The following is a 25,230-nucleotide window of genomic DNA, read 5'->3' as shown; positions in this document are numbered from 1 at the left end:
CCTCCCCCAGCTTCCAAGGCTGCCGCGTGAGAGGCACCTTGGTATCGGAGCAGATGGAACACAGAGGCTCCTTACCAGCGCATCGAACACTAACGTATCAAAGGTCTCGCTCTCGGAATTCTCCATCATGATGTTGAAAAGGGCATCTAAGGTGTCCTGGAGGAACTGGAGACACACAAAATGTCAGCAGACGAAGTAAACTCACCCAGCTTTCCCCCAACCTAGAATGACGATCCTTCTCGGTAACAGGCCAAACCATCTCCCCCCAGTGTCACCAATGAGGCTGGGCACCCCGGGGGCTCTGCCAAGCCGTCCGGTGCACAGACGAAAATCTGAGATGAGCGAACTCACAGCAGAAACACGGCAGCCTGAGCCAATCAGAGGAGGCCAGGCAACAGGCCGGCGGTCCCCTCCCCCCCTTCCCTGGTCATCACCAGTCTGGCGACAGTAACTCAACAACAGCTCTGGGAAGACTGGCTCTGCCTCATCCCCGACTCTGAGTGAAGGACCTGAGCTACAGAGTGGGCAGAAGCCACCTAGGGACAGACTTCAAGCTGAGAGTAATAAGGGACCTTCCACAGACCCAGATGCCCAAGGACAGAAGAGTGGGACTCAAAACCTGGGGCACCAGGACACACGTTTTCTTCCAGAGCTACTTAGACATCCCTTTTATAGCCTACTGTAATTCACCAAGTAAATATCAGAGCAGAGAATGACAAACCATCATCAATTAATTAAGGAAGAAAAAAATCACATGATTCCAAAGTTATGTCACACTATGGAGGTGCCTGGGTGGCTCAGTCAGTTAAGTGTCCAACTTTGGCTCAGGTCATGATCTCACGGTTTGTAGGTTCAAGCCCCACATCGGGTTCTGTGCTGACAGCTCAGAGCCTGGAGCCTGTTTCGGGTTCTGTGTCTCTCTCTACCCCTCCTCCACTCATCCTCTGTCTTTCTCTGTCTCAAAAATAAGCTATAAAAAAAATTTAAGAAAAACAAAAAACAAAAAACAAAGTTATGTCACACTAGACATTGGCTTCCAAGTTCATCTTCATCCTCCCCTGAGAGAAGAATCAAAGGGACTAGTAAAGGCTATCTTGGAGGTAATGAGTTCCCTGTTTGTGGAGGAGCTCAAGAATAGGCAGTATGCCACACGACAGAATATTGGCATCAAAGAGAATAAAGTATAGACACGTCAACATTAGTCATTAGGGACATGCAAATCGAAACCACAGCGAGCTACCACTTCACACCCACTGAGAACGCTATCAGCAGCGTGGGGAGACGTGAGCAATAGAGTGTGGGGTGGGGTGTGCAATCCAGTAGGTGTGGGGTGGGGTGGGCAATGAGGAAGAGGAAATGGAGGCCTCGCACATCACAAGTGGAAATGTACAATAGTGCGATGATTTTGGAAAACAGTCTGACAACTCCTCAAAGGGTTAAACCTATGCCTTCACTCGTAGGCGTGTATCCAAATGAATGGAACACACATCCACACAAAACCTGGACACAAATATTCACAGCAGCTTTGCTCATCAACATCAAAATGTAGAAACCACCGGAATGTCCACCAGCTGATAACTGGGAGAACAGACTGTGGCCTATCCAGACGTTGGGATGTTTCTTATTCAGCCATAAAAAGGAATAAAGGGGCGCCTGGGGGGCTCAGTCAGTTAAGCGTCCGACTTCGACTCAGGTCATGATCTCCCGGTTCGTGGGTTCTAGCCCCGCGTCAGTCACTGTGCTGACAGCTCGGGGCCTGGAGCTGCTTCAGATGCGCTCTCTCTCCCTCTCTCTCTGACCCTCCCCTACTTGTTCTCTCTGTCTCTCTCTCAAAATAAATAAACTTTAAAAAAAGAGTGCAGATCACAGTATGTGAATTATATCTCAACGAAGCTGTCATTAAAAACCAAAGAACAGGTGAGACAGCCCCACAGCAAGGGTGTCAGAAGGATGGCTGGAGGGACGTCCGGTCCACGTTCTTCCCGGATGGCTCAGCCCATGCACAGAACACAGAACACATGGCCTTCAGTCCCCCACAGAGCGTCGCAGATGGGTTGAGCACTAGGGCCGAGGAACCCAACCACTTGGACCTGCTCCCCAAGCCAGCGCTCGCCCCTCTGCTCCCCCTTATGCTGTGAAACTATGCAACAGCCCCAAGCCCAATGCCAGGCATCTCCCTCAGGAGAAGGGACATGCTCCCAAACCCAGTAAGAGATCTGGGACCCTCCAGTGCATAACACCCTCATTATATTCTCCTGTGCCCACCCCCCCCCCCCCCCCCCCCCCCCCCCCCCCCCCCCCCCCCCCACACACACACCTGTTTCATCCCAGGAAGTGTCACACACAAACGACAGGGGAATGAAACCACCTGGCTGCCCCAGAGGTATTCTGGTCCAGATGTCAAGGGCTTTACCAACCCTGCAATTACTGAGCGGCCCACACCACCTCTTCATTTTATTTCCCATCATTCTCAGTTTGTAAAATCTTTGCAAAGGTCAAGACTTCACGCCACCTGCTAACTGCCCACTGTTACTGCCCATGGACTCGCCAGCTCTTGAGTCCACCCAGCTCGGCTCAGTTCACAGAGTGTCCCCGCAGAAGCGCTACCCATCCTGCCCAGATGGATGACGTGATTGGCAGCACGGAAACATGGCGGCACGGACCTGGGGGCTTGTTTGTCTGGCTGCTGAGCCTCAGAGGTATGGGCACACCAGCACCCTGAATGGGGTCCCTCACAAGGAGACATGAATTGCGTCTTCTGACACTACCCTCTCTCGAAGACTATCCACTGGAGGCCCCAAACCACCATTTTCATTTTCCACCAAAATGAGCAACTGTTATCTTTTAGCAAATAAGCAAACTCTGTTCTTAATCCACCGAGCAATGCCATCTCTCGGCCACCAGTTTTGAACATACACAAGGTGGGCGGAGGTGGGGGGGTGGTCCTTGAATGAGTGGGATAAATTCAGTCTATAACGTCCTCAAGCAGAGTAAAATAAGCCCCCATGCAGGCTGGGAATCCCTCCAGCCTCGTCTCCCGTTAAGAGCCGTGTGGCTTGGACAAGTCTGGCCACCCCTCCAGGCCCACAGGGTACTCTGCATGTACCAGCGACGGACGCACAGCTCATGCACACAGCACCCTGGTGCCAGAGCACACAGGAAGGAGAGGGGCTGGTGAAAGCCGTTCGCAGGGCTGAACACCAGGATGTGGTGAGAGGAGCGAAGGACAACAGACAAGATGGTTCTAGACCTCCCCGTTATGTTTAACAATAGGCCAACAGAAAGACGGCTAATTCCTGACGTGATACAGGGATTTAAAAATGAAAAAGGACAAAATTTCATTAAGCGTGTGTCTCCTCAAGTTACATTAACTTATTCACCCGGCTTCCATCTGAATCAGGGAAGTTACAAGGCCCAGAGAAGTTTAAAATGCAATTAGCATTGTCCAAGCCAGAGGTAGCAGACAAAAACCTAAAAAGATGATTAAAATTGGAAGAGTGGAGAGGATGTGTTTGAACAGTTATACAATGAATTTCAGAAAGTGGTGCGACCAAAGTAATTTATAGTGAAGCTAACCACATTGCTGCTTAATTAAGGCCATTTTAGGTAATTAATTTTTACAGAGATAAGGCGGTCTCCTTCTGCCAGCACCTCTCACGGAGGGTGAAGGACTGAGCCAGGGACAGACGGACCTGGTTGCAGACAGCTCGCTCACAGAACACCACTGGGGACCGGCTGGTCGTCTGAAGGCCAAATGGGGCAAACTGAAAATGGAAATGGGTTTCCTTATATAAAAGGAAGTCACTGGAGCCAATGAGAGGCAAGAATGGCCTAATATCAGAAGTAGAAGAATAATTCTCTGATAAAGAATTATTTAAAAAAAAAAAAAAAGAATTAAAAAATTGGATGGGGTACCTGGATGGCTTGGTCAGTAAAGCGTCTGACTTCGGCTCAGGTCATGATCTCATGGTTTGTGAGTTCAAGCCCCACGTTGGGCTCTGTGCTGACAGCTCAGAGCCTGGAGCCTGCTTCACATTCTGTGTCTCCCTCTCTCTATGTCCCTCCCCTGCTCACGCTCTGTCTCTCTTTCTCAAAAATAAACATTAAAAATTTTTTAAAAAAAAGAATTATAGAATTGGATCTCGGCTCTCCCTAGTCTGACTGTCCTATATCACAGATAAAGATTCAAGAGGGCACCTAACATCTGGCCAGTTCTGTGTGAGGCTACGCAATGAGCCCAAGATCACACGGGAAGAAAATAGCCACGACAAGGCTCGTATTGCTGTGACCTTCTGAGCCAGAACCAAAGACTGGGTCGAATCCAAAGCCCGTTTCCTTTCCTAGGAAGCCAGACCACCCTACCAACCGGAATCCAAGCCGGAGTCTATCCACGTGAAGGGGTGCGTTGACATCCACCAGAAGCGACCTGATGGAGGGATTATGCCAGGGTGGCGTGCTATGGAGGAGGCAGTGCCTAGATCCACCCGTGCATGGAAGAAAACCCACCCCACCCCTGGGGCCCGCGTTACCTTCACTACTTCGCCACCATCGACCTTCATCAGCTGCCTCAAGTTCTGCTGCAGCAAGCTGGTGTTAGACCGCCATTTGAGCAGCCCCAACAGGTCCACTGGAAAGAGAGAAGGAACATCAGCTCCTCCCGGCAAGAACGTGGCCTCGGGTCGTCATGAGTCCGGTGAGGATCGCCAGAGGACTTTAAACAGAGCCGTCAACTCTATTTGGAAACGTCTGCCCGCTAGAATCTTCATTACTTTCTAGAACCAACTTGACATCTTGAATAGCTGAACTCATGATTTCCAACTGCATTTACCATGAAACGATTTCCACGTTGAAGCTTAAAAATGCATTCAGTGCAGCACCTGAGTGGCTCGGCCAGAGAAGCGTCCGACTTTCACTCAGGTCATGATCTCACAGTCCGTGGGTTCAAGCCTCATGTTGGCCTGCTTCAGATTCTGTGTCTCCCCCTCTCTCTGCCCCTCCCATGATCATACTCTGTCTCTCTCTGTCTCTCAATGATAAATGTATGTTAAAAAAAATTTTTTTTAATGAGTCTGACTCTTGGTTTCAGCTTGGGTCATGATCTCCCAGTTCATGAGTTTGAGTCCCACATCAGGCTCTGGCTGACAGTGCAGAGCCTGCTTGGGATTCTCCCTCTCCCTCTCTCTGTGCCCCTCCCCTGCTTGTGTGCTCTCTCTCTCAAAATAAATAAACTTTAAAAAAAAAAATCCATTCGGGAGCTTAAGAAAAAAGGGCTGGCCTTTCCAACCTGTGAGAAGGTAGACTCAGACCAGCAGAAGAAGAAGGCTGCTCACCTAGAAAATACCAAGTGGATTTTTGCCTGTTTGAGAACATGACTTTTTTTCAAATTAAGTAACATAAAATAAGAAATGCACATTCAGGTACAGAAACTGCAAGGTGACAAGGAGCCTGGACCAGTGGGCGACTGCTGCCCTCACACTGGCCTGACCTCCCCTGGCTGCTTCTCTGTTACGGTTGAATTTTATCTGGTTTGCTTGCTCATAGAAAGATCGCAGACTAAAGGGACGGATTTTTACAGACTAAATGCGGAAGACAACGTCCAGAGATGATTCTGTTTAAGGCAGCAAGATGTTCTTTAAGGCATGAAGACAGATCCGAAGCATATCTAGGAAAGAACATGTGCCCACACGTTCTCCACTTGAAAGTATATTAATATAGCATTACGTGAAAAAAACCACAATTAGCAAAGTGCATCCAAGTGGCTGTTTATGCTCATCAGGAACAAACTTCAGCTACACAAAGTGTCTCCATTTAAAAAAAAAAACCTAGTTCATAATGAAAAGAAAAATGCAATTTTGGCAATAAAATTTTAGCATTTCAGGGGACACAAGACACCCATGAAGGACTAAATCACAAAAAAGGCATTCATCTGACGATCACCGAAACGCACATTCTCCTTCATTTGCCCTTCCCCCCAAGCACAGCTGATGGCAGGAACAGTGACAGTGAACAGGGACAGTGCCCAGCAGCACTGGGCAATGGGTAAGCTGTAGGCTCCAATGCCCTCTGAGCCACATCACCACTATATGACTTTGGGCAACTAACCTCACCTTAGTTTACCTATCTGGGGGATGGATACAGTGATACCAAACTGGAGGGCTGGTGCCAGGATTAAATGATGTGATGCGGAGAAAGAGCTCAGCAAGATACCCAGCAGGAAGACGGAACAGCAGCTATCCATGCACGAGACGATCAGGAAGTGAACATTTTAGCCACTCATTGTGAAAGCTACCGTGTTTTCATCTGTAAGTACAGGTGTAGTAACGGGAAAGGCCATATCTCCCCTGGACACACTCCAGGCGCCAGGGTTAAGGGAGAGCTCCATCCCACAAGAGTTACCAGTGTTTTTTCGATGGAAACTGGCTAATAATCTGGATTCCATTCACGCAAAGACAGTGGCACTTCTGGTGTGAGGGAGGCTGAGGCTGACCCCTGCATTGTAAATCTGAGGAAAGGTACCCCCAGCCAGCGTAAGGCCACCTCCGAGGAGGGAGAGCGTGTTTTCAGAGAAGAGAGCTTGTTCAGCCCCGCGCTAGCTGGGTCAGACCAGCAGCACTCCCCGTCCGAGCCCTCATCCCCGGGAGCCACCGTGGCCGGCTCCTGATCAATTCTGTGTCTTGTGACTTCTCTCTAATTACAAAGGAAGCTAATCGAAGAGAGGAATCACATCCCGAACTTTTCAATCCCTGTAGCATCCGGTAATGCTGAGAACAGAGAAGCTTAATATGAACTTGGATGAATAATTGAGCCACTGCTTTTCCCTAAGTAATGGGACTCTGCAGGAACAAATCACGGCTGCGGAAAAAGGACTCCCAGAACGAGACTCTGGGACTCGGTGAGGGGACGCCAACTGGGGCAGCTCCATCCTGCAAACCACCCACCACACCCCCAACCCGAAAAGAGGACTCGCTGGCTGGTGTGTGATGAAAGTCACAAGGTGCCCCCTTGGCTCTCTGTGAGCAGCATCACATCAGGATTTCCTCAATGACCGGCAACAGCTGCTGCGGATGGCAGGGTGCTCACTCCCTCAGGTCCAGGGAAGGAATTACGCCGTGGCTGATGACGGCCAAGGAGTCAGGAGGTGCGAGGAGAGGTCAACATCCCCCCCCGGGAGACTTCCGCCATTCACTAACACCCTGGAGATTTCTTGCGCACACTCCCTTTCTCAGCAATATGTGGGTTATGGAGGATTCTGTAGGTGAGCCTCCCAACTGCTCTCTGGAAGACGGTTTTGATGGGGAAAATATGTTCAGGTTCCAAACAGCAAGTTTCAGACGTGCTTCTGGGACGTGACCCAAGCATAAGGCGGTGGATGGTGTCCTATGTAGTGACGATGACAACACACAGCATCTCTCATTCATCCAGCACGTAATGGAGAGCTGAAGTGTCACATGCACGGGGCAGAGACTCACCAGAGAGGCTGCCACTGCCCTGAGTTCACGGAGGCCCTGGACAGTGTGACTAGTGAACCATCAGGGGAGAATCCAGAGAGTAACACCCGACCTGTGGGGGTATCCCTTCCACAACACGGTCCCAGACCAGCACCTGCCTGGCTGACCACGTGCTCCCTGGGCACTAAGCGCGCCAGCCGCCCCACATTCTGCAGCCCTCACCACGCTTACACATGCCCCGATGCCCAGCTGAGGATCTGCAAATGCTCACGGAGAGGACTGCAGCTTAGGGCAAACCGTGATGATGAAGATAACCTGAGAGACATATCCCGATGGCCTTCATGCATCCCAGAGACGCGTCCCGCACAAGCTGACTCACAAGCAGTGAGGAAGCACCTTCTACACAGCGCAGCAGGACACAGTGGAGAAGGCAGGCCTGGAAAGCTTGAACGGGGCCCGCACACCCGCCCACCCGGCCATCGTTCCACTCCAATGCCGTGCCTTCCAGACGACGGGGTTACTTTGCCGTCCTCTGTGTCTCCTGTTAAGATCCAAACAATGACCCTCGGGCAACTCCAAGACTCCTGCCAAGATTTATAGGCAGTCCCCAGGGACACAACTGAAGGTACCCACAAACGTTAATAATCGAAACCCACACTGGGTAGCGAAGAGGGAAAACTGGATTTTCGAGTGGCGTTTCAAGAGGGCGTACAGTCACTCAGCACAGCTATGATAGGGTCACATTTGGGGGATGCGATTCTTAAAGGTGGGACGTGTGCAGGAGAGCGTCGCGTCCAGACTGTGCTGTGAGTACGCAGGGCCCCGGCCACACAGCCACGTTGCCGGGACTCCGCACGCGGTAGGGACAACTCAAGGCAGCCGGCCGGCCCGGCACAGATGCCTGGCACCGCCCGACGCTGCGTCTCAGTGTGCTTCATTAGCTAGTGCTTCATCTCACTGCCATGGGAACTAGAAAGGTCATCAAAACCCACCTTTAAAAATAAAGACAACTGGCAATTATCTCAATGAGTAGCTGGGAGACGGGGAGACACACACAGAGTGGGCACCTCAGACCCTCCAGCTCACATAACGCCCACCAGGCCGTTTGAGGCAGACATTAAACCTGCATACGTGCCTCAAAGAGGAAAATGAGGTTCAGACAGTTTCAGAGGCCCGAGTTCAAGGTCACTTCCAGGATTAGCATAGGGCAAGAGCTCCATACCACATCTTTGCTCTGACTCCAAGTCTCATACGTTTTTCCTTAGGCCGTGCTGCCTTCCTTTGACCAAAAACCTTTCTTTTACAGCAAATCCATTGGTTGCTCTCTCTTTAAGGTGAGTCGTCAGACCAAAACTGTAGTGAAGTTTAAAGCTCAATGGGTGCCACGCCCTCTGCTAGTCCATGGCCACCCACACCGTTCATCCCGGGGGATGCGTGAATGACCCACAGGCAGTGTTCCTGCTTCCACAGAATCTTCCACTGCTCAACCGGGAGCCCGAGCTGGACTCGGCTGGGGGAAGGGAAGCTGCAGGGTGAACCCGGGTCCGTCCCCAGACTCACCGTTCTGGGTAAGCTTCGTGGAGCACACGAGAGTCGAGATCTGGAAGGAATCTTTGCTGATGGTACAGCTCCCGAGGCTCTGCATGCTCCTGCCTGTGGCCGAGTGAGCCTTTTCTTCCAGCTCGGCCTTCGTGGAGGGCAGGCTCAAGTACGTGGCCGCATCCTCCAGCTTCCTGGCCTCGGCCTGTGGGTTTAATAACACGCATGTCGAACGCAAGTCACAACGGACGACACTTAAGTCTTTTCTATCCCTGGCTATCGTCAATCCTTTTAACCATCGCCATGTTTGCTCTTTATCATCTGCTAAACTATTTTAATGACTTCCCTTATTCCTGTAGATTAATTCATGTTAACATTTAACATTAAGATGTACATCTTCTTCTCTCATTAGAAACAGCAAAAAGGCTGGTCATCTGAAATGTTCATTTAGATAACTAACTGTAGCTTAGAGAGGAGCTTTCTCACAGAGAGGGGAAATGTCAGCTCAGGCCAGGCAGCCCAGAGGCGGGTGAAAGAGTCCATACTAGCAACAGTGCATCAATACAGCGGTATACCTTGTAGACGATGAGGTCATGCTCTCCGTCCCTCAGAGTGGTCCCATCATATCTCATCAGCTTTACAAATGCTAGTGCAAATATTTTCTCAGACTTATCCTTAGCTGCAAGAGAAACCAATCATTGTCATCACCTGCCGTCATGACAATCTAACATCATAAAATGCTGCAAGGGCCTACATTCAGGAAAATGCTACAAAACTGCATTGAATTCCAGTAAACACAAATTCGAGAAATGGACAAAGTTCACCAGGAGGAAGGCCCCTTATTTGAGCTCAAATTAATCTTGTAAATTCAAAGTTATTCCAACCAAGATGTCATGCAAGAGTTTCCTCAGCAAACCTGGAGACTGATTCCCAAGGTCAAGGGTAGCAGGATATGCTGAAGGCCGTGGAGGCAAGCCTGCAATCCTCGCAACCTAGAGTGAGGAGGAAACGCTAACAGGGAAGACAGTGTGGTTTAACATAGGGATGCGCAGACCAGTGCGAACCATAGGGTCTGGAAACACGAGGCAAAGGACAGTCCAGGAAAGACAGACCATTCCTAGGAAAACAGGCACTCGGTACGGAACAAGAGAATAGACTCCTACCCCAAAGCATCCACTAGCATAAATTCAGGCGGGGCGAACACACGGATGTGTGGATTTGTTCTCTTTGGCAAGAAAGCTCCCTCCCCACATACCTGCGTGTGAGACTCATTCCCTCACTTCTGCAGTGAGTTTCTGCAGACTTACCGCCTCCTGCGAGGTGGCCAGCCCGCCTAACGTAGTAAATTAGAACCCGGTCACACTCTCTCCCTTCCCCTGATGCGTTTTTCCTCATAAGTGCTATGGACTGAATTGTGTGCCCGCAGCACCCCAGTCTGGGGCTGGAGCCCTAACCTCCCACCACGTGACAACAGTGGAGATGCATCCTGTGGGAAGGTGCTTGAGGCTCCTGAGGTCATTAGGGTGGAGCGTCGATCCTACAGAACTGGCACCTTTCAAAAAGGAGAAAGAGACCCCAGAGCTGTCTTCCTCCATGTGAGGTCACAACCTCAAAGAGGGTCCTCGCCAGCACCCAGGGTACCAGCACCCTGCTCAGACTCCCAGCCTGCAGAACTCCATTCCTGTTGTAGAAGGAATAGTCTATTCTGTTACAGCCGCTGGAGCCAAGTGAGACAACAGTTCTTATCCGTGTCGGGGCACCAGCTGTGTGTACGTGCACGTGCGTGTGAGCCCGTGGTCACCCTTCACTTCACCCACTGGCCTTTGGAAGGCAAGCGATACCGCGTACGTGTCACGGCTACCTCCCCAGCGCGTGCAATGGCGTCTGCCACCTATGAGGTACTCGGTCTACGTTTGTTCTACTTGGAGGGATGCCAACGAACTGGTTCTCTCACTCGGTGACAGTGACGTGGGAAAGGGCAATGGGGGGAACAGCCCAGATGCGCTGGGCGGTTGGAAAAGGTCTCCGAGAAAACAGACAACACGTGAGCCAAGCCCTAACCTGTCCCAGGAGAGACGTGGCCAAACGCAGAGGTCCTAAGTGGGCCAGACTTGGCCATTTTGGGGACGGAAAGCCAGGGGACTGGTGAGTAGTGGGTGGTGAGGGGCAGGGGCCAGTGCAGGGAGGACGGATAAAGAATCTCTGCCGAAGAAACAGATTCAGCCTGAATTGTGCAAGAAGCCAAGTGAGGAAATGTTGAGTCCCAGAGCTATAATCTTTAAAATTACAGATCCCAGATTCTCTTTTTAGCGATGAAAAGACAGAGGTCAACGAGGAGAGGAGCACACATCCAATCACCTCCAGACAAGGGCTCAAAATGTTTACCCTGAGCATGACATCACGCACCTCATTAATCTGTACAGTCCTGGTGTGCATCAGTACCTGGCACACAGTAGGTGCTCAATAAATGCTGGTTAGTTTGATAAATTAATGAATGACTGACCAACCCAGAAAGAACAAAGGGAGGGAAGAAGGGGGGAAATACATACCCTAGGAATCAAAAAAAAAAAAATAACTCTGAGAATGGGCATCAGAAAACATAAAGTATCTTAATATTCAGGTTAATATTAATAAGAATTATGGTGAGAAAGAGCAGATGTTCTAAGCTTGAGCTGATGTGAAAAAATAAAGATGTGAAACCGACCGGGGTTCAAAGGACCCATGACGGTCCCTGTCAGCACAGGCTTCCCCGATCCTACTACAAAGCAGCACAAAGGAACAGAGCACGTTTTACTAACACGCGACACCTGGACTTCAAGGCCGCAGACTGCACTTCTTAGACGCTCCTCAGCAGCATTGTGAGCAGACAACAAACTTACGGGATGTCAAGGGCACAGGGGGCTGAGCAGCACCCCCCAAACAGGCCCCCTACGAGCAAGGGGACCTCAGCCCCCGGCTGGCTGGACCCAGAGCCGCACAGAGGCTCACGTTCTGGTAAAACAGGAGCAGGTGTGGGGCGCCTGGGTGGCTTAGTCGGTTAAGCGTCCGACTTTCGCTTAGGTCATGATCTCGCGGTTCGTGGGTTCGAGCCCCGCGTCGGGCTCTGTGCTGACTGCCAGCTCAGAGCCTGGAGCCTGTTTCAGTCTGTGACTCCCTCTCTCTCTGACCCTCCCCTGCTCACGCTGTCTCTCTCTCTCTCTCCTAGAAATAAATAAAACATTAAAAAAAAAATTTAAAAAAAAAAGAAAAACAGGAGCAGGTGCATCTGGAATTGCTAAACGCTGCTGGAGTCCCTGTCACATCAGCACCAAACTTTCCAACCCCGGGCACGGATCCAGGCCTGAGAGATCCCATCTCTTACACCCCGGGCTCGCCCACCTCCAGGGGGAAAGCAGCTGATAGGCGGGGGGGCGGGGAGAATTGTGGCCTCACTTCCTCCTGTTTTGACCGCACGGGTCCGAGATCGCGGTCGGGGAGGCTGCGGAGCCCCCCACCCCTGGCTGCCGTCACTCCCATAGCGGCCCGCTCAGGACTGCTTCACCATCACGCTCTTGATGCTCAACACGGTTCCAAAATCACGCAAGCCTTGGAGGAGGGAGCCTCATTAATTATGCAAATGTGTGGTGGCAGGTCAGGTGACAGCGTCTTGTCTATAATGAGTACTTAAAACTGTCTAGAAAAATAAGGATTTTGAAAATTAAAATGCTGGGCCTTCATGAAATTTGTTAACGAGAGGAAACGAGCTCATTACACCTCAGAGACAAGCCCTCAGAAGATTCCAGACTTCTGTCTGTCCTTGCCTTCCAGCACTCCCCACCTGTCGCTGCGGCCCGCTCCCACCCACCCCGGCCGAGTCACGCATGCAGGGTGCGGAGCCCCCCGCTGCCCGCACACCTTGGCCTAGGACAGATGTGTCCCGGGCGGCCCCACCCATGCACCCCGGTCCGTTCACCCCGCACCCCAGCCTGCTCCACAACAGTCCCAGGATGAAATTCAGAAAGAGGAGGACGCTCTCCGTGAGGGGTAGACAGCAGGTGCTAAGCTAAGACCATGTGATGGGCGTGGCCTCACCTCACCCCAATGTGTGGCAGTGGGACCCTCCCGCACACACACTAAGTGTGAACCGGAGCCTTCCCACTGACTAACTGCGGTGACTTTGGGCCACCGAGGTGGAGTCCGGGGCCTCAGTTTCCTCAACAGTAACGTGCAGAGCGATGACCACAGTGGCAGCACGTGGGGTTGCTGTGTGGACCGATCAAAACAGCACTCATGCCGGGAGCCAAGCAAGAACACAGTGCATGTTAGCAAACGGTCATTATCAGTTGTTCTTTTTTTTTTTAATTTTTTTAATGTTTTATTTATTTCTAGGAGAGAGAGAGACAGTGTGAGCAGGAGAGGGTCAGAGAGAGAGGGTGTCACAGACTCCGAAACAGGCTCCAGGCTCTGAGCTGGCAGTCAGCACAGAGCCTGATGCGGGGCTCAAACCCACGAACTGCGAGATCATGACCCAAGCGAAAGTCGGACTCTTAACCGACTAAGCCAACCAGGCGCCCCTATGTTTATTTATTATCGAGACAGAGAGAAACAGAGCATAAGCGGGGGAGAAGCAGAGAGAGAGGGAGACACAGAATCAGAAGCAGCTCCAGGCTCTGAGCTGTCAGCACAGATCCCGACACGGGGCCTGAACCCAGAAACTGTGAGATCATGACCTGAGCTGAAGTCGGACACTCAACCAACTGAGCCACCCAGGCGCCCCCATTATCGGTCATTCTTATCCAGAAGCTCTGGCCAGCAAGGAGGGCCACGCGCAAGCTGCTGCCTGTCGGTCTGGATGTGGCCCCAGGGCAAGCATGCAATGGTTACGCACCGCTGTACACGCTGCCCAGCCCTCAGGACCCTGCGGCTCCACTCTGTGTGAACCCCAACCCCCCTTTCCTTGCTCGGCCTAAACACGGGGACAGGACGAGAGACGGGATGATGCTGCAGCTGACTTCCGCCCTCCCCCTCCACACACCCGCTCACCATGACACCCCCATGCTATCTGGACCCCTTGGTTCAACTGCCTGGGCGGCCTCACCCCACGCCCCCGTGGGTCTCCCGGCTGATACGCATGCTATCCGCACACCAGCCCCGCAGACCACATGAGTTCGGCTCGCCGACACTTCTGAAAAGCAGCAGGGACCTGGGTCCTCACCGGCCCCACAGAGGGGTCTACGTCGCCCAGCTTCAGACCCTTCCATGTGTACTCACCCTCCTGCACAGCACACCTAGGAAAGGGGCCGGGACAGGCGGGGCCCCTTTCAGGAACAGTAAGAAGGATGGACGCATCATCACCCAGCAGCGGCTTCTCAGGAGCCCCTACCCCACGCCAGGCATTGTGCCAAGGATTCGACGGCCTCCATCGCACTTGCTCATCAAGACCCCCAGGCCTTTATCCTCCAGGGGTCTGTGAGGATTCAGAGAGCCTGGGCTGAGGACCCACGGGGCCATCCGTGAAACAGGGCCCCCAGACCACCGTTTCCCTCAAACCTACAGCACACTCAATGCAGCCAATCCCACTTTTTATTTACTTTTATTTTTTTTAATGCTTATTTATTTATTTTTGAGACAGAGAGAGAGAAACAGAGCACGAGCAGGGAAGGGGCAGAGAGTGAGGGAGACAGAGAATCCGAAGCAGGCTCCAGGCTCCGAGCTGTCAGCACAGAGCCTGATGTGGGGCTCAGACTCACATACTGTGAGATCATGACCTGAGCCAAAGTCAGACGCTTAACCGACAGAGCCACCCAGGCTCCTCTTTTATTGTTAATTATGTTCCCAAATCTTAAGGTCACTGCCCAGTGGGTACAGACACAGGATTTACCCGCCTCTCGTGATAGCTTAGTGTCTAGCACCAGGCTACATCCTTAGCAAACAATCACTGAACAGGACAAAACGAACTTCAGTCATCGACGAAGAACTCTTTGGGAAGGGGAGAGATTCAAACCCCCACTCTTGGGGCGCCTGGGTGGCCCAGTTGGCTAAGCATCTGACTTCGGCTCAGGTCATGATCTCACAGTTCGTGGGTTCGAGCCCCACATCAGGCTCTGTGCTGACAGCTCAGAGCCTGGAGCCTGCTTCGGATTCTGTGTCTCCCTCTCTCTCTGCCCTTCCTCAGCTTGTGTGTGTGCACACTCACACTCTCTCTCTCTCAAAATTGAATAAGTAAACATAAAAAATTAAAACCACAAGTCCCCCATCCTCTCCTCCCGGCACCTTGGCATAGCCAGTGCTGCCCCAACATTTCCTGGGACAGAAGTCCAGCCTCTGCATCCAGACACCAGGGGCTGCTCACAGAGACAAAGGGTCTCCAGGGCTTCCATTCCAGTGCAAAAGGGCACAAAGAGCCAATTTTTGAAATCTACTTGTTGTAACTCAGTGACTTTTCTGATGGAGGAAGCAGTGTTACAAGTCACACGGAAGAGAGGAAATGGAAATGAAGAACAGGAAGTGGCAGGAGGAAAAACTTGACAAGAAAATTAATGTCTCCCGTAAGTGGCTCAATGAAAAAGAGTCAATAACATTTTCTGGGAACAAGTTAACATAGAAAGGAGTTAAAGGATTAGGATGGTGCTGTGTGAGGATAACCGAGTTCTGGAACAATCCAGAACTTCTAGAACAATCCAGGAAAAGGGGCAAGTACAGCCTCCTGGGCTTTCCTCCAGGTTTCCCTTGAAAACCACATGGGCTAATAAAGGGATTACTCACAGTCCTGCGATGATCTGTGGCGGAAGGTAAACCGAAGGTGACTGCGGTTGACGTCCTCGATGGGAATCGCTACCTGCGGAATTGAAAACAGAACTGTCAGCACCTGCACCAGTATCTTCTCATATTAACGGCTCTGTTCGACTGCGGACACTGCAACCGTGCACACCTCGTCGCTGCAGTGATGAAAACACTGTACGCCTAATCCCCTCTATGACTTTTCCAAAGCACAATGCCGTTTGAAAACTTAAACTAGATGGGGCGCCTCGGTGGCTCAGTTGGTTAGGCAGCTGACTTCAGCTCAGGTCACGGTCTCACGATTCGTGAGTTTGAGCCCCACGTCAGGCTCTGTGTTTACAGCTCAGAGCCTGGAGCCTGCTTAGGATTCTGTGTCTCCCTCTCTCTCTGCCCCTCCCCCTCTCACCTCTATCAGTCGTTCTTCTCTCAAAAATAATAAACATTAAACAAAAATTTTAAAAAACATTTAAACTAGATAATATAGCAAAGAACGCCCAACCAACTCTGCGAGACGGCACAAGTCTTCGTAAACATTCAAATCCTCACTGTTAAGAGTCTATGTTTACGAGCCGCCCTCTGCCTTGGTAGCCCTTCCTGGAGGTGTCCATGGATCCTCTGTAGCTGCGGGAACCTGCCGTCGGCAGAAGGAAGAAAGCTTGCCCGTTACGACTTCCAGTCAAAGAAGAAAGACCCAATGCATGCCACCCTTCAGCAAAGATTGTCCCTAAAAATTCTCATATCTAACATCTGTATTCTAGAGCCAACCCCTGGCCAGGTTCTCAAGTATCCAAGCCCTTGGCACGTGGGCTGGGGAGTGCCACGGTGGGCTGCCGTGGTGACGTCCGCGTGCTGCATCGGGAAAGCAGAGTGTGACACCACGGAAGGGGATTCGTCTCCCCAGCAATACCCTCCGTATTCCATCACCACTATTTTTTTCCATCTGGTGGAAAGACAGCATGCCACACATAAAACAGACCCAAGAAGACAAAGATAATAGCTGTCTTTAAAGGACCCTGTCATTTGTCTCCATGAAAGTCCTATTTTTACGTTCAAAAGGAGACGAGAGTAAATGTATTCCAAGAAATGCTGGCGTGGTTCCTTAGCAACCTTGAACGACTTTGCTGGAAGAGCACATCTCCCTGCCTGGGGTGCCCGCTGGCGAGCAGCCCCGGCCTGGGCGGGAGCAGGGGACTTCCTTGGGATACAAATGAGCATTTCATAATCAACCCCGTGGGACACAATGACCATGTAAATGATACCTTAACGGTCTCAAACCAACGCGGCTGCTTGACTTGGTAGTAAATCACCGACTTGTACTCTGAAATCCCTTCGTCGCCGGCACCCGGGAAAATCACATGCTTTAAAAGAAGGCATAAAGAGTTCACATCAGACCTCATAGAGCATGACACTGTGTACATCTCGCCCCTCCTGCCCCCGTGAGACGGGCCAAGCGGAGCGCTACAGGAATGCCAATAAGCCCAGCACAGGTAGCATGTGCTCCCAGCAGCGGAAGCACAGACCCATCCGGAGCCAGTGCGGCCAGTGTAGTCTTGCTCTTAGACGTCTGAGCCTCTTGATGGTTATCAGAACAGAGATGCTACTGTCCTCCATTCCCCATACCCTCACCCCTGAGAGCCTTAACACTGAGCTCTGCAGCAAGTTGCCCGATTCACTCGGTGGGTCTAGAATAAAGAGCTTTGGACCAAATAGGAGGTGGCAGCCTTCCCTCCTGTTCCACCAGCTGTAAATGCTGAACCCCCGACTCCAGTGGAAGGAATCCCGGTGAAGCCCAAGTGGCAAGGGCAGCATGCCTGGCAGAGACGCCGGACATGGGCCACCCACCCCACCCGGCACGGCTAAGCCTCAGGGGAGCACACTGGGCACTGCTCCCGCCACGTGGGCCCAGGGGAGCCCAGCCCTCCACCCACGGTCCAGAGTGGGAAGGGACAGGGCCATGTGCTCTGGCGTGGCCTCCAGTCATCACAGGAGGCCGTGGTCTCCAAGCACCGCCCAGCTCCCTGAGTCCTGCAGGCCGCTGGGAGCACGCAGCAGGAGGTCTCAGGAACCGACGCCACATGGCAGAGCGCGCGGTCGGATGCCTGGGTTCAAACCCCAGTCCTACCTCTCACGAGCTCTCTGACCCTGAACAAGACTTCTCTGGGCCTCACTTTCCGCATCTCTCACACAGTGATGATAACAATGCCCAACCTTCTAGTGTGATTGGCAAGACCTCTCAGCCTTAGGTCTACGTGACAGGGCCAGGGAACGAGGGTGGTCGGCCGGCTGCCAGGCCCCCGCGGCGCACCAGCCCTCTACGGCGAGCTGGAGAACGGGGGTAAAGAGGAAACTCTCATCCCTAGAAAGGGGATCACACAGCCCCAGCCACGTCTTTTCCTATCGCGCAGCACAGCCAAAGAGATGCTTGGAAAGTAAGGTTTCCCGCTACAGATTAAGCTCGGCAACAATAAATACCTCCAACCGTTTTCCGTCTTCGTCATAAACAGACAGCGTAACTTCCACGTTCTTTGCTGTGGTTTTGCTTCCTTTATCAAAATCCCCTTGAACTAAAGTTACGTAGATGTCATTTCGAACATCACCTGGGGGAAAAATTATACCTTTAAAACCAATCCGTTATTCATAGCGTAACCGGGAATTCTGCAAAACTGTCCAACTCGCTACTTCTCCTAGCAGAGCATTCAGAATACTGTATTAGGTGATGATGGAATATTTTCTACAAAACAGCCTAGTATTTAAAGGCATGACAAAAGCAGTTTTCAGCACCGGCAGCATACGATGATGAGAAAGAGGGAAAATTTCAAGGCCCTGAATGACCTGCGTAGCCCACGCGCACCATGCCTTCAAGGCTGCCGACGGGTTTGCAGTGACCGTCCCCTGCCGGGCCCACGGCCCACCGTGACTCAGATCGCTACCTCGCGGTGGACCTCTGGCCTTGTGCTCTGAGTCTGGGTAGCCAAAGAAAATCACAACGTTAAATGACAACTGGCCATACTGGCTTCCTCTACGTTCTCCCAAGGACTTAAACGAAACGCTGACTGAGAACTGGAACCACAAGCCAATGTCTAGGATCAGGGACTAGGAGTGGGTCAAGATTCCGCATGGATTTTCTCTCCTCGGGTTGGCAGACGTCAGGATCCCAAAGGTCCACAGGGAGCAGAAGAAAACAGATCTGAGCATGTTAAAGCGAGACGGGCCGTAAACTGTGCAAAACAGAAAGAGAAACAAAAGACAAAACGCACGCACAAGAAATGAGCTCAGAACGCTTCTTCCTACTGAGAGCACACGGGGCCCCTGGTAATGGTCCGACTGGGAAAACTTAGCAAGCTTCGTTAGCAACATGATTTAGAGCAAGTAACACTACCCAGCGACTGCAATCCTGCGGGGTGTCTGGCCACCCCCCAAGCCGGACCCACCTGCTCCCCCACAGGGAGGTGAGGAACAGGGCCATCGGCCACAGAGTGGCCCACTGTGTGCAAAGAACAAGGATCCCTTAGGAAAAAAAGCCCCTTGCTTTCTTGTTTTGGTGTGTGTGTGTTTCTTGTTTTTTGTTTCTTTTTTCTTGTTTCTTGTTTTTCTGCTCTATTCTGGCTTTTAATGTATCCAACTATTAAATTAAGCTTTCATTTAAAAGTCATTATTATAATAATCCCAGTGGGTAGCATCCACAGCCACCAGAGCTGCCGGGGGAGGAAACAGCTGCAGCCAGTGATACTGACCGCGCGAGAAGCTCAGGGTGACGGAGCACAGGGCCAGGGGCAGGAGGCAGAGCCACCAGGCCAACACCTGCCACTAATCCCTGTGTGGCCACGGACACGTCACTTGACCTCCCTTGCCACCCACCGCTAAACAGCCTCATCAGTAAGGCAGGGGAGTCTGTGTGATCGCTCAGCCGGTAAATTCTAACAAAGCACAGAAACCATAATCAGAAGGAGCTAAAAGAGCTTCGTAAAGGCCTCATCGGCCACACAGCCGTCACGCTGGGGGCTGGGGGCCGGTGAGCCCCACGGGATCCTACCCTCCTGCGGGCCCAGACATCCATACTCGGGGCCATCCCACAAGTGAGCCCTGCGTACGGTGGATAAACTCCACACACAGGCACTCACAAGAGGGCCCTCGGAGAAGGCCGCCAGGGCTACAGGGTTCACATTCTGGGGAGGAAGGAACTGGAAGCAGACATGGGTAGATTCCAAGAGAACGCTCCCTTTGCTGCGTGCAGGCCTCTGGTCACCTCCCCGGCTCAGAGAAAAACTCTGCTCCCCACAGGATCCTTCGGAAAACCTGCAGGCTTTCCCAAGGCTCACAAAAGGCAGAAGACCCCAGAACGGCAGGCTCCCCACTGCAAAGGAGATGCACATCTCTGTAAAAGTATCTCCGTATGACGGGGCAAGATGGGGCAATGCACAGCCCCACCAGGCTAATGGCCAGGGATCGGAGAGAGAACACCCCGTGCCATCTCTGCCCCCAAGGGTTTGCTGAAGCGCCCACAGCCTGTCAGTGATTCCTCAGCCACAGAGAGAACCTGGTGACTCGCTCGAGTTACAATCCCACACTATAGGAACCCTGACTCCCAACTTAGCACATAGAACGTGCCAGAACAACAGTCACCTGTATGGCTTCCCCAGGAGTCTGTCAGTAGATTATTTTAATGGTCTAGGCTTCCTTTCTCAGTTGATCAATTATAAAGGGAAATAAGATCAGTATGAGCTATAAGAGTTCTGAGTCTCCCATGGAACATGAGGCCATCCTAAAACCAACCAAGATCAATGCACAACATCATCCTAATTTATGAATTTCATCTCAAATCCACGTGCAAAGAATATATCCACTGTGAACTCCAAATAATTTGCTGCTTACAGATTTGACTCATATCTGCAGCAGGTGGTCCTAGGTTTTATAATGTGCTAGACATCACATTTTCTTCCTGTACAGGTGAGCCACTGGAATGCAGCCTAGCCAATCGGAGATGTCTTTCACATTGATTTACCAGTTGGAGTATATAATGACTCACAACAGCCAGAGGTAGCAGAAAGAACATGTCCCAGGGGTGCCTGGGTGATTCAGGAAGTTAAGCGTCCAACTTCGGCTCAGGTCATGGTCTTACAGTCTGTGAGTTTGAGTCCCGTGTCGGGCTCTGTGCTGACGGCTCAGAGCCTGGAGCCTGCTTCGGATTCTGTGTCTCCCTCTCTCTCTGTCCCTCTCACTAACACTCTGACTCTCTCTCTTTCTCTCTCCCTCAAAAATAAATATTTAAAATAAAAGAACATGTCCCTAACTACCCCAAAATAAACAAAACAGTATCGCTGACAGCACATGCAATGAGTGGATGCCTCTCTCTGAGAATGTACAGCAAGGCCCTTTTAAAGGGACACCACAGGGAATCTTTGAATGTGAGGTGGTTTGGCCCCATTTCTACCACTCATTAGCTGTGTAACTTTAGGCTGCAGCTTAATTTTGATCACAATTAGTTCAACACCAATTTGTCGGCTTCGGAGATCAAGCCAAATTACTAACCTCAGCATTATTTGCAAACCAAAAAGTACCCCCCAGATGTAAAGGATAAATATTAACGTGCTTCCCCAAGATCTCATGAGGATCAAATCACATCATTAATCTGAATGTTATTTGAAAACTGAAAAGTAAATATCGGATTTTTACATGGAATTCCATTATTGGTTTAATAAGCTTAAAGTCCATGACCGGGCCTGAGTGATACTCAGTATTCTCACGTCATGAGTAACATGAACTAAGCAGGTACCAACTGTATACATTCACGTCTGCCCCTTCTTATTCTGATCAGATATTTCTCCAAACATGCGTCAGGTGCTCGCGTCTCTCTCATTCGACCCCTGCCCGTTGGAAGGAGCTGGCCTCACCAGAGGTCTAGGTGGCTAATGTATATGTTCATTACCCAGCCCATCACTGCCCGGGGGCCGCAGAGCAGGGAACTGAGGAAGCCAGTCTGAATGCTGCTCAGAACACCACTGCGAGGAAACACCGGTCAAAAGCATACCACCTTCTTCAGGACACTGGGGACTGGGAAGACGATGGCAGCTATCAGGGCCTGCTACCCAGGGGACGAAGCCCACATGCAAAGAGGACACCTGGCAGAGGTTGCTAGGGACAGACAGAGCCAGGCACCGCCGCTCAGGTGCATGAGCCGATAAAGATCCCCAGCCTTCGGCAGTGTGTCCTGGCCCTCCATTTTCTGCTACTTCCACCCTCCAGCAACCCAACTCCCACCCACCCTACAGGTAGGAATGATTGTCACTCTCATTCTTCAGAGCGGCAGACCACAACCGAGAGAGAGGTCAGGGCCTCACCCAGGGCCACGGAGCCGGGGAGGAGGCGGAGCTCAACTCAGAGGCAGGGACCGGATTCCAGGTCCTGCATTCTCACTTCTGGGGCTGACAGCTGGGGTTCGAGGCTGGGGAGCACCGTGGTGAAGACACATTTAACCCACAAGCTACCCTGAGGGTCATGAACACAGGAGGGTCTATTTACCTAAGTTGTGCCCCCTTAACATCGAACATGTTCTGGCTGATTCCAAAGTTGCTACAGGAACATCAGTGTGAACCTACGTTACTATCATAAAAGGGCTACCTTCATCCTGGAGTGACCCGAGCACCATGATGGACCCATTATCAGGGCCCACGCGGCCCCGGAGAAAGCCCCCTGACCCGCTGCCCTTTATTACGTCACACGTGTGATGCAACCCAGCACGCGCAGAACTTGCGGGCTGGCGCTGCAATGTCTAACCTCCATTCTTCCTTTTCACCAGATGATGTGGGGCAGAGATACACCCCAGGCCATGTGGGTTAAGGGTAACAATGGAAGACGGGGGTTTGCTTCCAACAGCGGCGTTCAGTCCAGCTGGCGGTGGAGACCCAGCTCAAGTTCTCACGCTGGGTTCCGGAAACACTTGTTTTGCCTGCCGTCCCTAGTGGGACACTGCCGGAAGTCACTCCCCCAGCCCTCATGGGTTCTTACAACCAAGAGAAGCCCCCCACCCCCCACCTCAGTCTGAACCTAGGTGGTCAGCTCTCACTCTGGCCACGGCGCCTGCCTGCAGCAATGATCCTAACCACGCTGGGGCTTACACCTCACCCACCACCAGCTCGACCCTCTGCACGCCGGAGCTGCTACCGGTCACTGTCCTCGCACTGCTCTTTGTGGCCGGCGGTACCAGCTCTCCAAACGCTGGCGACATCCACAGTACGCTCAGGAGGGTGGGAGGAACCCGTTCTTACCAGGCATGATGATCTCCGGAAACCCTGTCTTCCGAGCCACTGCTGTGGTCCTGTCCACTAAATGAGGGAATTCTTTTCTAATCTGATGGATATCTCCAGGAAGCAATTTTAACGTTACCCACAAACCTAGAAAAACAATGGATGCGTGAGTCATTTTTCAGCTCATACATTTCTCAAAGATTTCAGGACACCAAGCTCAGTGAATGAGACACTTTTAAGTCACAAGTCACCATCCTAAGAGAAAATGTGGGTATATGAGGAAGAGAAAGAGAGGGGCCGGGGAAAGGTACCTGGCACGGGAGAATCACATGGGTCTGACTAGCTGGGATACAAACCCGAGGCTGGCCGTACATTAATGCACAGGCGAGACCCACCAGCTGTGCACGGCACCGGCCCAGAAGCAATGACTCCTCGGAGCAGCTATGCACTTAAAATAAGTCAGAAAGCAGCATTTTTCCAGGAGGGATGGAGAAAGCTATCATTTTCCATTCTCCCCAGAAGGAGCACAGCACAAGAGGGTTCAGGAGGTAACCCAGGAAGTTTCAAACTCCTAAGCAGCATCTGGGCTTTCCAGAAGGTGGGCAGCGCGGTGCCAGGCTGCGAGCCACCAAGCCAGCTACCCCGCACGCCCAAGGCAGCCTGGTCCCTCTGTTTTACAACGTCACAGCAAAGGACAAACAAATGCTCCGGCCACCACTCGGCTCTTCTCTCCAAGGGGCGGGGGGTGAGGACTCTGAAACCCTCTGAACAAGATGGAAGGGATGGCACAGAGAGAACATGGTGGAGAGCTGCATTTGTATAAAATACTCCTTTGCACAAGCAAACAACAGGTAAACGGAAAGAGAGAACAGAGCAGATACGTTTTAACAAAATCAAAGGCAGGAGACAAATCAGTTGCGTTGCTCTCTCGGAAATCTTCCAAGACAAGGCTGTCACGTCAGGTGTCACATCCGTCCAGGTCTCCATCTCCAGGACCTCAGACGCCTGGCCTGTTTGCTCCCTGGTCACTCAGCCCCGCAGGACCCAAGTGCACACCAGACTATAATGGCACTGGCTCTCACTCACACTACTCTTGTGCATGTGCATGTCTGTCTGTCGGTGGTCGGTGGGTGTGTCCAGCTATCCCTCCCCCAGATGCACACTTCCCAGGAGCAGGGACAATTCATCACTGCTTAGCTCAGCACATGGCCTTCAGCAGCAGGCAGATGGGGAAACTGAGGCCCCACATACAAACTATGTGCGCTCCAGGCAGACCTGGGAGACACCTGGCGTTCCCACACAAGGTGCACTCACCTGGGGCCGCTTCTGCCAAGGGCCACTCTGCTTGATGAACCCCCCTCCACACACACACACACACACACACACACACACACACACCATTCTCCTCGAGCTTCCTATCTGCTAGCAGCTGGCCTGGAAATATCTGTCCTCGCAAAGACCTGCATCACTTACGGCTGAGAAAGCCCACAGTCACTGATGCCATCCTGTTCTCTGCCAGGTGGACCCCTCTCCTCCTGCCACCCAGACAGTGTCTCTGACCTACTCAGAGGTGTCTAATAAGCACCTACTGTGTGCCCAACACACACTGGGCACTGCAGACACAGAGCAAACACTCACTGTAACCCCGCCAGCGACTTAGCTTCTATTCCAGGAGCCCTGGACTCATGGTCTCAGTGAAAGAGCTCTCTAAGGAAAAGTCCAAGGGCACCTGGAGACTGGGTCCCCGAGGCTGCAATCCTGGGGGTCACACAGGCTCACCTGAGGAAGAGACATCACAGGAGATTGGATGATGAGTCACTACTAACCAAGGGGCGTGCAGACCTGTCCCCCGTCCCCCGGGTGCCTGGAGTCCCCAGCAGCGTGGGGGGGGGGGGGCAGGAGATGAGGACAGGAAGGGCGACAGGGTGCCAGCCCTGCCATGGCGGGAACTGCTCCATCTGAAGGCGTGGGCAGGCTGGCAAGAGGGGCGAGTACCAGGGTCCCCCTGACATAACACTGGTGGCCAGGTGGGCGTGAACAGGCAGGAGGGTGGGAGTTCAGAGCCAAGTGAGAACCCAGCGGAGAAGCCACCGCAGGAGCCCAGGACACACCCCACTGCAGGTAGGGACGGAGGGGCCTGTGTGGTCAAACCAGACCTGGAGGAAGCAGTTGTGGCTCCCACAGGTGGGGGCAGCTGTGGGCGTGGCCAAAGGGAGGAGGGGCCCCTCCCACAGGTGGGG

General features: G+C 52.1%; 1 protein-coding gene across 2 annotated transcripts in view; it reads right to left on the bottom strand.

Annotated features, from left to right (window-relative positions):
- Positions 1 to 25,230, bottom strand: part of DOCK1 (dedicator of cytokinesis 1) — a 513,605-nt gene that overhangs the window by 393,589 nt on the left and 94,786 nt on the right. For both annotated transcript variants that reach the window (XM_039250757.1, XM_039250758.1), the window contains exons 13-20: positions 23,012 to 23,137; positions 18,219 to 18,343; positions 17,006 to 17,104; positions 15,732 to 15,804; positions 9,563 to 9,666; positions 9,009 to 9,192; positions 4,530 to 4,627; positions 76 to 165 (exon numbers count right to left, since the gene is read on the bottom strand). In XM_039250757.1, coding sequence (XP_039106688.1) covers positions 76 to 165; positions 4,530 to 4,627; positions 9,009 to 9,192; positions 9,563 to 9,666; positions 15,732 to 15,804; positions 17,006 to 17,104; positions 18,219 to 18,343; positions 23,012 to 23,137 — 899 coding nt within the window. The remainder of the gene's footprint in view (positions 1 to 75; positions 166 to 4,529; positions 4,628 to 9,008; positions 9,193 to 9,562; positions 9,667 to 15,731; positions 15,805 to 17,005; positions 17,105 to 18,218; positions 18,344 to 23,011; positions 23,138 to 25,230) is intronic.

Source organism: Hyaena hyaena, unplaced genomic scaffold, assembly GCF_003009895.1.
Source record: "Hyaena hyaena isolate Hyena2069 unplaced genomic scaffold, ASM300989v1 scaffold_380, whole genome shotgun sequence".
NCBI lineage: Eukaryota > Metazoa > Chordata > Mammalia > Carnivora > Hyaenidae > Hyaena > Hyaena hyaena.
The sequence above is the reverse complement of the archived record's forward strand: the minus strand, read 5'-3'. Positions and strand labels throughout refer to the sequence as shown.